The sequence below is a fragment of the Eleutherodactylus coqui genome, chromosome 6 (genome assembly GCF_035609145.1).
Source record: "Eleutherodactylus coqui strain aEleCoq1 chromosome 6, aEleCoq1.hap1, whole genome shotgun sequence".
NCBI classification, from domain to species: domain Eukaryota; kingdom Metazoa; phylum Chordata; class Amphibia; order Anura; family Eleutherodactylidae; genus Eleutherodactylus; species Eleutherodactylus coqui.
In genome coordinates this window covers 183717562-183729685 of record NC_089842.1, presented here as the reverse complement: position 1 = coordinate 183729685, position 12124 = coordinate 183717562, and the positions used below count along the sequence as shown (strand labels likewise).

Below are 12124 nucleotides of genomic sequence, written 5' to 3'. Positions count from 1 at the left end.
CTGCAGCAGGGCAACCCCAAACATCCAGCCAATGTCACTAAGAACTACCTTCAGTGTAAAGAAGAACAAGGAGTCCTGGAAGTGAAGATATGGCCCCACAGAGCCCTGATCTCAACATCATCCAATCTGTCTGGATTACATAAAGAGACAGAAGGATTTTGGCAAGCCTACATCCACAGAAAGACTATTAACACTTCTACTTTTGAAATAATTTTCCGTCCACTCTCACAGACAGGGTCGGCAAAGTGCAATTTTGATTGCAGCATTCTACCGCAATTTTACAGCCGTTTTGGACGCAGGTTAATGCGTCCAATCGCGTTTTTTAATTCATCCCATCATTATGAGGGGTGATGAGGTGCGTTAATAAGCGCAAAAATGCAACAAAACAGGACAGACAGCGCTCGAAAATCGCTGCAATTTAGCGCAGTTCTGCGAGGCCCCATTGAAATCAATGAGAGCGTTCTACCACAATTAGCGCAACATTCAAAGCTCTGCGGTAATTGTGGTAAAAAGTGCGTATGTGAGAGTGGCCTTACTTTGCAGCTTTTTTCCACACTTTTGCACAGTACTGTACAGAGGATGTAACCCAGGGAGATATATCCATAGCAAGATGCACCCAATCAGCAAGCGGCAGGAGCGTTTATTACGTAATGTGTGGGTGCATTTACATTAAGCCGTCTAGACACCTGCATTACGTGGTTGCAAAGCTATTATCCTCTATGCCCATCTTCATACCAAAGACACAGAGGTTAGCACGCAGCAGCCTTACAAATAGCTGTAAATCAACGGTGGTAAATGCAACAGCCAGTTTATCCCCGAGCTACAGTACTACGGGCTTAAACAGACAAACGTATTTTCGGAAGCATTTGCGGACGTGAAAATCCCGCCAATATAGCGCGACAAAGCAAAGCCATTGATTTCAATGGCTTCGTTTTAACAAGCGAATTTCTCATAAGAAAATCCTATATACGTGAAAAGATAGGACCTACCCTAATTTTCTTGGACCTTTATTTTCTACGCCCGCGAAAAGATAGGTCCTGCTCTATCTTCGCCCATTTTGCACCTGCCTACTTTTCTACTTGCTCTAACATAAATGGGTTTGTAGTCACGACCGATTTCCTTTAATATATGTAGGCAATATGCACTGTATATCATTTTACATAAAACTAGTTAAAAATACTGTACGTTTCCAACCACAATTTAAAATCATATCCTACATACTACACAAGTCCCCCGACTGACTTATGAAGGGTGCATTCACATAAGGAAGGTCAATTTGATACAGTAAAAAAGAGGCAGATTGGAAAAACTAAGCACATTTTTGCCACATTTTGCGACTTTTTACTGTAAATGTGGGAAAATCAAGGCAAAAAAGCGCACGTAATTTACACTACATCCAAACCATTCTGTGTGAATGCACCCGAAACCAATTATTTTGCAAGTATTTGCTTATTACAGATTAATATGGTATACTATATATTCACAGATCATTATAAGAATTAAAGGGGCATCTGCTCCGACCCCGATATATCTGGTACTGCAAGTGGGCACTGCCTGGAAAACCCCTTTAAGCAGTTCCATAGCAAATTCTCTCGCTCTTCTGTACTATGGTTTCTCCGATCTGCTGGTTATGGGCTTCATTTTTAGTCGTCCAAGATGGCAGACACAATCTTCCATCTACCTAATCTACACAATCCTTTTGTAGTGTTAGACTACCGATGCACTATACCTACTCTCTGATTGGCCAGTGCTGATCATGAGATCAGCACTGGCCAACCTGAGAACAGCACAAAGTGTGCATTAGGTAGTTAGAAAATTGTGATTAGAGCAGATCAGAGGTTTCATGGCACAGAAGACGAATGGCAGGTCACATAACACTCCCCCTCCAATCCAATTTGGAGGGTCGCTTTAAAGGGGTTGTCCCGCGCCGAAACGGGTTTTTTTTTTTTTCAACCCCCCCCCCGGTCGGCGCGAGACAACCCCGATGCAGGGAGGTAAAGAAAGCTTACCGGAGCGCTTACCTTAATCCCCGCGCTCCGGTGACTTCAATACTTACCGCTGAAGATGGCCGCCGGGATCCTCTGTCTCCGTGGACCGCAGCTCTTCTGTGCGGTCCATTGCCGATTCCAGCCTCCTGATTGGCTGGAATCGGCACGTGACGGGGCGGAGCTACACGGAGCCTGCATTCTGCACGAGCGGCTCCATAGAAGACAGGAGAAGACCCGGACTGCGCAAGCGCGGCTAATTTGGCCATCGGAGGGCGAAAATTAGTCGGCACCATGGAGACGAGGACGCCAGCAACGGAGCAGGTAAGTATAAAACTTTTTATAACTTCTGTATGGCTCATAATTAATGCACAATGTACATTACAAAGTGCATTAATATGGCCATACAGAAGTGTATAGACCCACTTGCTGCCGCGGGACAACCCCTTTAAGATGAACTTTCACATTAAGGGTTTCCTGCAATTTACAACCCCTTGTTATATGCCGTAATAGCTGCTCTCACAATACACTGTCTGAAATGCCTGATGTGGATTCTTAGTCCTGCTGTGCCGACCCAGTTTGTTGCTGAGGGGAACGCAACATAGCAGTGACCTAGTCATAAGAAGACCTGCACTTCCATCATGGCAGACACATATGTATGCACGCTTGGAACAGTCCCTGTAGCCGACATCTATATACTTCTAATGCTGCTCTCACAAAGACCGCTTTTTACCGCGATTAGCGCGGTGTTTAAACCATTGTGCTAATTGTGATACAACGATTTCAATGGGGCTTTGCAAACCTACACTCAAACTTGGAGTTTCGAACACCGCCATTAGAGCGCTGGCTGCTCTATTTTTGCACGTTTTAGCGCTTTTTAATGCCCCTCATCACAATGATGGGGTGCGTTAAAAAACACTGTCAAACGCAGTAACATGCATTCAAAAATGCATGACTGCACGTGTGAGAACGGCCTAAGGCCGAACTCATACGACCGGGTAAGGTGAAACAAGCCAGTGACCCTGCATACAGCAAGTAATTGTATTGTGTATGACTGCTCTCAGGCGGCCATGCGCAGTACAGCTTTTTTTTTTGGATTTTCTGCACCCGCAGCCCATATGCAATGTGATTGCATATGGGCTGTGGGCATATCCGCGACCTTAGATCACAATGGACTTAATGGTTGCGGATTACGCAGTAAGATAGAGCTTGCTGCGATTTTTTTCCCCGCTTGCAGAATACGCAATTCGTATCTATAGGAAAATTTAAAATGGCATGCCTTTCAATATCCCGCGTTTTACCATGGCTCGTCCGCACGGACGCCAATTGCGGAATCCGCAATTCAAATCCAAGTGTGTGATACTTAATTAGCATTGAATCACAGACACGCAACACGCATAAACTAAACAAGTACATGCAAACATTACAAGGGGATGGGCAGTCTGCTATAATGCGTTTAGTAAGAAAACTAGTATGCATGGTAATATATAGGTTACCGTAGATCACAGCACTTCTCAATGTGCCCTGAAGGCAGCTGCCTGGCTCTATTAGACTGCTCATCGAATTTCCCTACGCTAATATGAGGTGTTCTAATCCCTCGAGAATTGGCACCGGTATGAAGGCAACAGATTCTTAAATGCACACTTAAAGACTCACTGTATACAAATAAGATGGAAATCCGCGTCTCAGCGAGGAGTTCCCTGACATTCAGCGCTGTCAGGTGACAAATATTTGAACAGTAGCGCCTGTAGCACAGTATTAGAGCTGTGCGGGAGCAGCCCGTATCAGAGTGCACTTAGCACAAGAACTGGACAAACAAAAGCTACAAATGTTGCTGCCTAAAGAGCAGATTTGGGAATAACTGGTTCTTTTAATCTTCTTGTGCTCTTTAGCTTTCAATCTTGTCAGGGCTGCGAAGGAACAAAGGGGAGCCTGGGTATTAGTGTACCTTGACACCACCAGGAAGCTAGGGGTTTGACAGGCCTTGGATGCAGGCACACCCCTGTCACACCCCTAGCTTCTGATTGGTGACTTTTCAAAGGTCCTAGCTAAAGAGTGTGTAGTGCTTTTTGCCGTGGCTGGACGGCTAAGTATTAGTGTAGCTGTTAGGCTTACATTATTTGCTGAAAGCCTACCCCATAACATCCCTAAGCCTCCTGCCAAGGCAAAAATCACGGCACTGCTATGAGGGAGAACACGCTGCTTATTGCTGTGGGGGGACTTAGAGTGCGGGACGCAAGCACATTTCAGTCGCCCTTACTGGCGCTCTTGAAATGTTTGCACCAATGGCTCTCCGCTACCTCCTCCGCCTCCACTACAAGGGAGCGGAGCCGAAAATTTCTACACTGCAGCCGGCAGGGACAGTCATAGGGGCTCCGGTAAGAGAAGGGCACGGTCAGTGAAGCGCTTCTGCCGGGAGGCTGCCACCGCAGATGCCGGCGGGGACAGTAACTGCAGTAACAGTGATAGGTAGAAGCCCACGCCGGGGGGAAAGCTGCTGCCAGGAGGCTGCTGCTGCAGCGGCGCTATACTCACTTGACAAGACTGCTGTGGATTGCTGAGTTGCAGGACCTGCTGTGAGGGTGAGAAATAGGAGCCTATCAGGAACAGGGGGCATCACCCCCCTGTCAAGCACCTAGTATCTTGTCACCACCCACACTTCTGGTGGCGTCAAGATACACTAATACCGGGAGCCTGGAGCACCCCACAAGCCGAGGTGCCAGAATATGAGTTTCTGTCCATAGAAATGCACTGAAACTCAAGACCTTCACTTTCACTCCGTTTCTCAATTTTCCATCACTATTTTGTTTTTTTTCCACTGGATTGGAGGTTCAAAAACCCGGCCCCAGGTAGTGCTGGCTCTAATTGGATCTTTAGCGCCACGGCTCAGCCAATCAGAGCTGGCGTTCGATGAACCAATCACAGCCATTCAATATGATGGCTGTAATTGGTTCATCGAGCGTTGTAGTGATTGGCTGAGCCATGGCGCTCGAGAACCAATCAGAGCCAGCGCTTCCTGGGGGCAGGGTTTTTGAACCTCCAATCCAGGTAGCATTGCCTGAAGACTTCAAACAAGTACCAGGGATCTGCGGAAGAGAAGTGCGGCAGAGGTGACAGCGCCTGTTAGGTGATGTACTGTGTTTGTTTATTTTTTTTTAATGGTGATAGGGCTTAGTTTATGGACAAACAGTAGGACTTCCTACTGTAAAAGTTGCATTGAACCGCACGAAAACCACGTTTTCATGCGATACAACACCAAGAAAGGCTCCATAGGGAAACATGGACTACAAAACATTGCAAATCGCAGCAATATTTAGCATGCCGCGGTTATTTTTTTATAGCAATGTCTCCTGCTTTGTTCTCCCTCTCCATAGACATCTATGGGCAATAGATGTAACCTGATCCCTCAGTGGAGCCGATAATCCATATTATGTTTGGCTCACTGAAGACAGATTGTATCAGTTAACAGAGAGAAGGAGATAAGTTTGATAAGCAGAGAACTAGGCATTTTTCTGTACTCAAATATAACACAAAGTTTCTTCATTTGTTCGATTGATTTATGAAAAATTAATTTATAACTGGAGGCACACATTAAGAACCTGTGGCTTTATTCAGCCCTGTCATCGGGATGCTACGTGGCTCTAAATCCACATCAGTGTCCGTTTTCTAATGTGTATGGTAGCAGTGGAGTGTGCACAATTTCACACAATCCCACTATGTTAAAGGGTTTCTCCCACTCCTAGCTATTGATGACCCATCGTCAGACTAACTAATAAATAGCAGATCGGCTTCACTTCAATGTGACTCAACATGTAATACCAGGTGGGGCCACTACACAATGTACAGAGCTGTCTAATTTCCACAAAAACAGCTCCATACACACAGGCACCAGCCCAGGGAGAAGCTAATCGTCTTGTGTCCAGGGCGGTGGACCCCTGTTGATCTTCTACTAATGACCTATCCTTAGGATAGGTCCTCAATAGCCATAAGTGGGAAACCCCCCCTAAGGCTAAACCACCAGATTGTATAAAGGAAGTACTGTTCTTGGTACATAACAAAAGAGAAGCTGCAGGCTACAGGTCAGTACATTTGGACACGGATAAGTAGTACACTATTTAGAAAGCTTATTCCTGAACATTAAAGGAACTTTTAAATAACATTTCTGGTAATTCTCCTTTCAGATTATAAATAACAGAATAAGGCATATCAGTGGTTTATGGCATCACAGCTATAAGAAACCATTGTTCAGGGTAGCACCATTTAAAATACACTTAAATGGGTATTCCCAAACTGACTGTTATGGCATATCCACAGGATATGCCTTAAAAGTTTAATAGGTAGCAAGTATCACTTCTAGGACCCATACCTATTTCCAGTTGTTGCCCCCTGCTGCCCCTGGCCTGGCAGTATGTGGTCAGGAATTACAGAAACAGCCAAGTGTGCTGCAGTACGCTGTTTAGTGTATCTACCGTAGAAGTGAATGGGATTTACAGAAACAACACAGCACAGTGAACTACGCTGTTTCCAAAGCTCCTACATTCACTTCTACGGGAATTAATGGACACTGTAGCTCTGCCAAGGTCCGCTGTTTCTGTGCTGTCGGCCACCTTGCACAGAGTGGTCTTTCCATTTGACCGTGTCAGGCCAAGATGGGGAACCCCTTTATAAAATACTCTAATAAAGTATCATATTGCAGGAAGATTCTATATGACAAATAGTAACAATATCTAATGTTACAAAGTAGACATTTGCAAGCATGCAACTTGGCACTATTTTATTTGGTTTTCACCATGGTTATACACTTCAGTAACTTTTCTTCCATCATTAGGGGTTGTCCCGCGCCAAAACGGGTTGTTTTTTTTTTCAATAGCCCCCCCGTTCGGCGCGAGACAAACCCGATGCAGGGATAAAAAAAAAAACCGGGTAGTACTTACCCGAATCCCCGCGCTCCGGTGACTTCTTACTTACCTTGTGAAGATGGCCGCCGGGATCTTCACCCTCGGTGGACCGCAGGTCTTCTGTGCGGTCCATTGCCGATTCCAGCCTCCTGATTGGCTGGAATCGGCACACGTGACGGGGCAGAGCTACGAGGAGCCGCTCTCTGGCACGAGCGGCCCCATTCAGAAGGGAGAAGACCGGACTGCGCAAGCGCGTCTAATCGGGCGATTAGACGCTGAAGATTAGACAGCACCATGGAGACGAGGACGCTAGCAACGGAGCAGGTAAGTGAATAACTTCTGTATGGCTCATATTTAATGCACGATGTATATTACAAAGTGCATTAATATGGCCATACAGAAGTGTATAACCCCACTTTGTTTCGCGGGACAACCCCTGTTGTGAAAGTAGTACAAGCCCTGTTGATTTGCCCTATTAGGACATATGAATGTCTTAAGGTGGGGTCTCACGCTCAGGACCCCCTCTATACCCCAGAATGGAGAGCTAGTCAGTGGCAGTGGCTCCTCCGCTGGCGAACCTTTTGCCGTCCTGGTATTACAGTCCCGCAACTCAGAATTCAATAATAGGGTTATGAAAATGCACTTTTTAAGCTAGTTGATCCCTTTAAACTCCCATTAAGAGCAGAGGCATAAACGGTTCCTTTATAACCTTCAATTTTGCTTTGCCCTAAACTCAGATCTCATGTAAAAGATATATTGGTCCAGGAAGCACATATCGTTCTATACTGGATACAATTGTATCCATTTCTCAGCAGAGAGCAGTACAATAAATAAATAATACAGGTTTCACATAAAAATAATAAAAAAGGTTAAAAAGTATATTAATAAATTACAAAACTACACTGAACAAACTTCATTTATCTAAAACTTATCTAATCCTTAGGATAAAGTCATCAATTTGCAGGACATTCCCATTCATGGTAGTGAATGGAATAGAGCTGCAATACCAAACTGGGCCACTGCTGAAAGAACAGCGGTATGAGTTTTCTGGCCAACTGAAACAAGCTTCTCCTCAGCTGATCAATAGGGTTGCAGATTCCCAACAATCTGCTATTGAAGATATACAATATCCTTAAGGTCATAAACAGTGTTCGAAAAAAAGAAAACCCCTTTAACACTTCTTACTTGCAGTAAGGTGACAGTGTTCTACTTCACTGTAGGCTGTAAAATGACATACTTTATTAAACCAATCTGGGGTGCAGCTTGTTGTGCTGGCCTCTAGTGGCCAATGTGGGAGTCGGAGTCTGTAGGAGGTTTACAGGGAAAGCAGAGAGAGGTTGATTTGACTTGTTGAATATGTAATCTTCTAATATACAGTAGGATGTAAGTTCCCATTAGCTTTAGCGAAGATGTTCCTGCACTATACAGCTGCTGTAAGGCGTAGGGTTCATATCAGCATTTTGGGATGAGAAGTTATAACCTGGAAACAAATGAATCGGCAAGTGCGCAATAATATCATATAATGCAGGATCTGTGTTAGTTAGCTCAAATATGCCTATGTATCCTATCACATAGGGGAAAACAACACCTCACAACTTAGCAATACAAAGCATTTCTGGGGATGTACCTGGCCTATCGCCAACTTATCCTGCAACATACCTAAGCAAAGAACTGAGGATATGAGTGAGCAGATATGGACTTACAGATACAAAACTAGTCAAGGGGACACTTGAGCCATGTAAATAATCCCACAGCAATCACCCACTGGCACTAGACCACACATACACATGGCTGCACAAAGAATTCCAATAGGAACAGGTATCCAGCACAAACAGTACTTTTCTCATCACTAGTCTCTGCAATGGGAGTTATTTATTACATGCCACTCACATCTGACATCTACAACCACCATCAATGACCCCATATCGTTACTATAAACCACTTTGCTTCCTTACAACTCTATATTACAATTACCATGCAGGTCACAACAATACACCCTATGCAATCCAAAGTGTACCAGTTTGAATATGCCATGCAGTTACCTCAACTCAAACCCATGGGTGCAACCTATATCAGAGCCCTGTGCCAGTCTGACTACTGTCCGGCACCCTATGCCACTTGGGCTAATCAGATACCTTTTGACTCATGGACATCCTGTCCCATTATGCCAGCAGACACTTCCCTGTGCCCTCTTTCACTCAATCATTATCCTTCATTGTGCTAAAAACCTTCTGACTGATGGGCATCCTATACCACAATGCCAGCAGACGCTGTCCTGCACTGTGCTATTTATCCTTTATCTTCTGGTGTGCTCCTTAAACACCTTCTAACTGACGGGCATCCTATGCCACTATGCCAACAAACACTGTCCTGTCATTTATCCTTTATCTAGCAGTGTGCTCCTTAAACACCTTCTGACTGATGAGCAACCTGTAGCGTTATGCCAGATTCCATAGTTCAGCACCCTATGCCAGTCAAACATGCTCTAACACTGTGTGCCCCTTCTACAGCTATGGGCCTCCATTTAACCGTTGTTGGGCATACTTTTTTACTATGGTAGTAGGCAATGTTTTGCGCCCTATACCAACCAGCCTTTGCATGCAGGCCATTGGTAAAACTCCATGCTGCCACTCACCCTATACTTTTCAGCAACAAGTCAGCCCTGTTTCCTAGTCAGACATGATCTACCACCTGTGCCAACTATACATGTGTCATTCTGCCACTGTTTGACACCCTGCAGCATATTCTCCCTTATGCCACCTTCACACTGCCCTGCCATTTAGCTACTATGCTGCACCCTGCGCCAATCACACACCACTGGGCACCTTCTGTACCACCTGTTGGGCTCCAGGTTTTATTCAACTACTAATTAAGCCAGTCAGAGAATCCCTTGCACCCTGTGCCAGCAACAATCTGTGGCACCTATTCATGTTTCATGGGCATCCCGTATCACTATGCCAATGAAAACTGCCATGCACCTCCGTGCCAAGCTTTTTTCTGGCACTGCCTGAAACTCCTTGTCACTTCTGTGCAGTAAGTGCTGGCACCCCGTGGGGTGGGCAGGTGGCACCTGTGCCCTTACCAGGCTCTGCTCCTCGCTGTGCTCCAGGTCCACGTTCCCTTGGCTCTTGCTCTCGGAGTCGCTGAGCAGATCATCCTCCGAGTCCTCTAGCGCGGACGACGAGCCGGTGGAGGACAGGGACGTGCTGGACACCGACAGCCGCCGGTTGTGGAGCTTTAACAAGCCGTCGGTCCTCATGCCGTCCCAGCCCGGCACATCTAGGAGCACCGCCGCCGGGCTGGGGGGAGGCTGCGGCTCCTCGCTACTGGTCACCAGCAGCTGCGGGATGATAACGTGCTTCTTCCGCGCAGCCTCCCAGCTCCCTCTCCTCGGCTCCTCGGATACCTCCCCGTTGCTCCGATGCCAGCTCCCGCTGCCCATCCTTCTCCTGCGCCGGGGCTCCCTGTGGCCGTCCCGCTCCGCCGCGCAGCGAGCTTCAAAGTACAGTCGCAGCTCCCCTACGCTAAATCGCTTCCGACCGCTGCCTAGACTTGGAGAGATAGGGGGCTCCCCTGGACCCCCATTATGGTTCATTCCGGTGCCGCTCGTTACTTCTGTGGGAATCATCCAAAACGTTGCTTTGCGGGGGTGGAGGGGGGATCGAGGACAGCGTGCTACAGAGAAGTGTGATTGTCATAGATGTGAGGGAGAGCAGTGCGGTGCGGCGGCGGCTACACACTACTGTACACTCACTTCCTCCTTCTCAACCTGGGACTTGTAATGTGTGGGAGGGAGGCCAGGCTTCTTGTGTGTATCCAGCTTCAGGGCTAGACTTGTAGTAGACAGGTTTTATGGCTGTTGTTAGCATCCCAGTGCCAGGGACTTACTGTAAACCTGACCAGGACAGAGGCTGAGGGGACTACATACTGAGGTAGCACTTGCTACAGGGTCCAATGGAAGGCACAAGTTTTATAAATGGTACGCGATAGCGGGCCCTGTTACAGATTTCGCCATTGGCGCCCAACAGCTTGTAGTTGTGCCGCTGGTTGTATGGCCAATATTCAGCTATATCTTGACCTGTTTCAGACTTAAAACACTTGAAAATGAAAAAAATCACCACATTTACTGTGTTTCCCCAAAAATAAGACATTTCTGAAAACTGTTCGCTTTGTTCTGGTGTTTCTGTGCGGTAAGTGCAATAGATGTGGGGTCCGTGGTGAGAGGGGTACCTACACTTGCTAGTAGACTGTCAGCAGCTACTTGCACCCACTACTGGATAGGCCACCCACACATGTATAATAGGTATAACCACTGTATATGAAGCCGGTTAAGTGACAGTATTAAAACACAGTTGCATAAAGTTACACGCACACAAACAATTTAAAAGTTGCACCAAATCTCTGACGCATCTTGCATGGGACTGCACATGGACAGCCCACCCGTGTGCTGTCTGATGCGCGGGACACCAAATCGTACCAGAATAGGGCATGCTGCAATTTTTTTTACTCTATGTGTCGGAATAACAGCCCATGTGCATACAGCCAGTCGATTGAATGGGGTCTATTTCAGCCCGATTTTCAATTTAAAAAAATATATATAGTTACACCCCTCGGTGCACCACTGCCCCTGCAAACTGCCTTGGAAATGACGGGTGAGCAGTAGATAAGTAGCCACTTACCTGGCGCTGATCTGATTCATTTGGTGAAGGAGCTGGAATCTAATCACTGTAGCCCAACAGGCTCCTGGCTTTGCCAGAGAATTACATATTTTGCTTGGAGCTTTGGCGATGTCCTCTTTTTTCGGAACTCTCCTGATGACCTCAGGTTGAATGGCAAGTATGCCTTATTTCGTATCATACTTACTCAAAAGAAGGTAGTAAGTAGAATATATGCTTGTAACAATCTGCAATCACAAAATCTAAAATCATGATAGTCATAAGGTAGTTCACCTTAGTACATCTTGTGCTTTTATTATAAGAAAAGTTTGCCATTTGTGCTTTCTGGGCACTGGGTGGTATGGACTTACAACTGTGTTCTCAGTGCATTTTGGTGCAGTTTTTGCATGCCGGTTTGCCCCAAACTGTTTTAAATTACCCGTATATACTCGACCCGAATATAAGCCGAGGCACAAAAAAATGGGAAAACTTAGTGACTCGACTATAATCCTAGGGTGGGAAATGCAGCAGTTACTGGTACTGCATATGCGGGAATATTCCCTGCGGTTGTCCCCTTGTCACTGAA

General features: G+C 46.1%; 1 protein-coding gene across 1 annotated transcript in view; it reads right to left on the bottom strand.

Moving 5' to 3' along the window:
• The window catches only part of ITPKA (inositol-trisphosphate 3-kinase A), a 94158-nt gene extending 83548 nt beyond the window's left edge, over nt 1-10610 (bottom strand). The window contains exon 1 of the mRNA XM_066608422.1: nt 9966-10610. Coding sequence (XP_066464519.1) covers nt 9966-10511 — 546 coding nt within the window. The 5' untranslated portion in view covers nt 10512-10610. The remainder of the gene's footprint in view (nt 1-9965) is intronic.
• Nucleotides 10611-12124: the final 1514 nt, after the last annotated feature.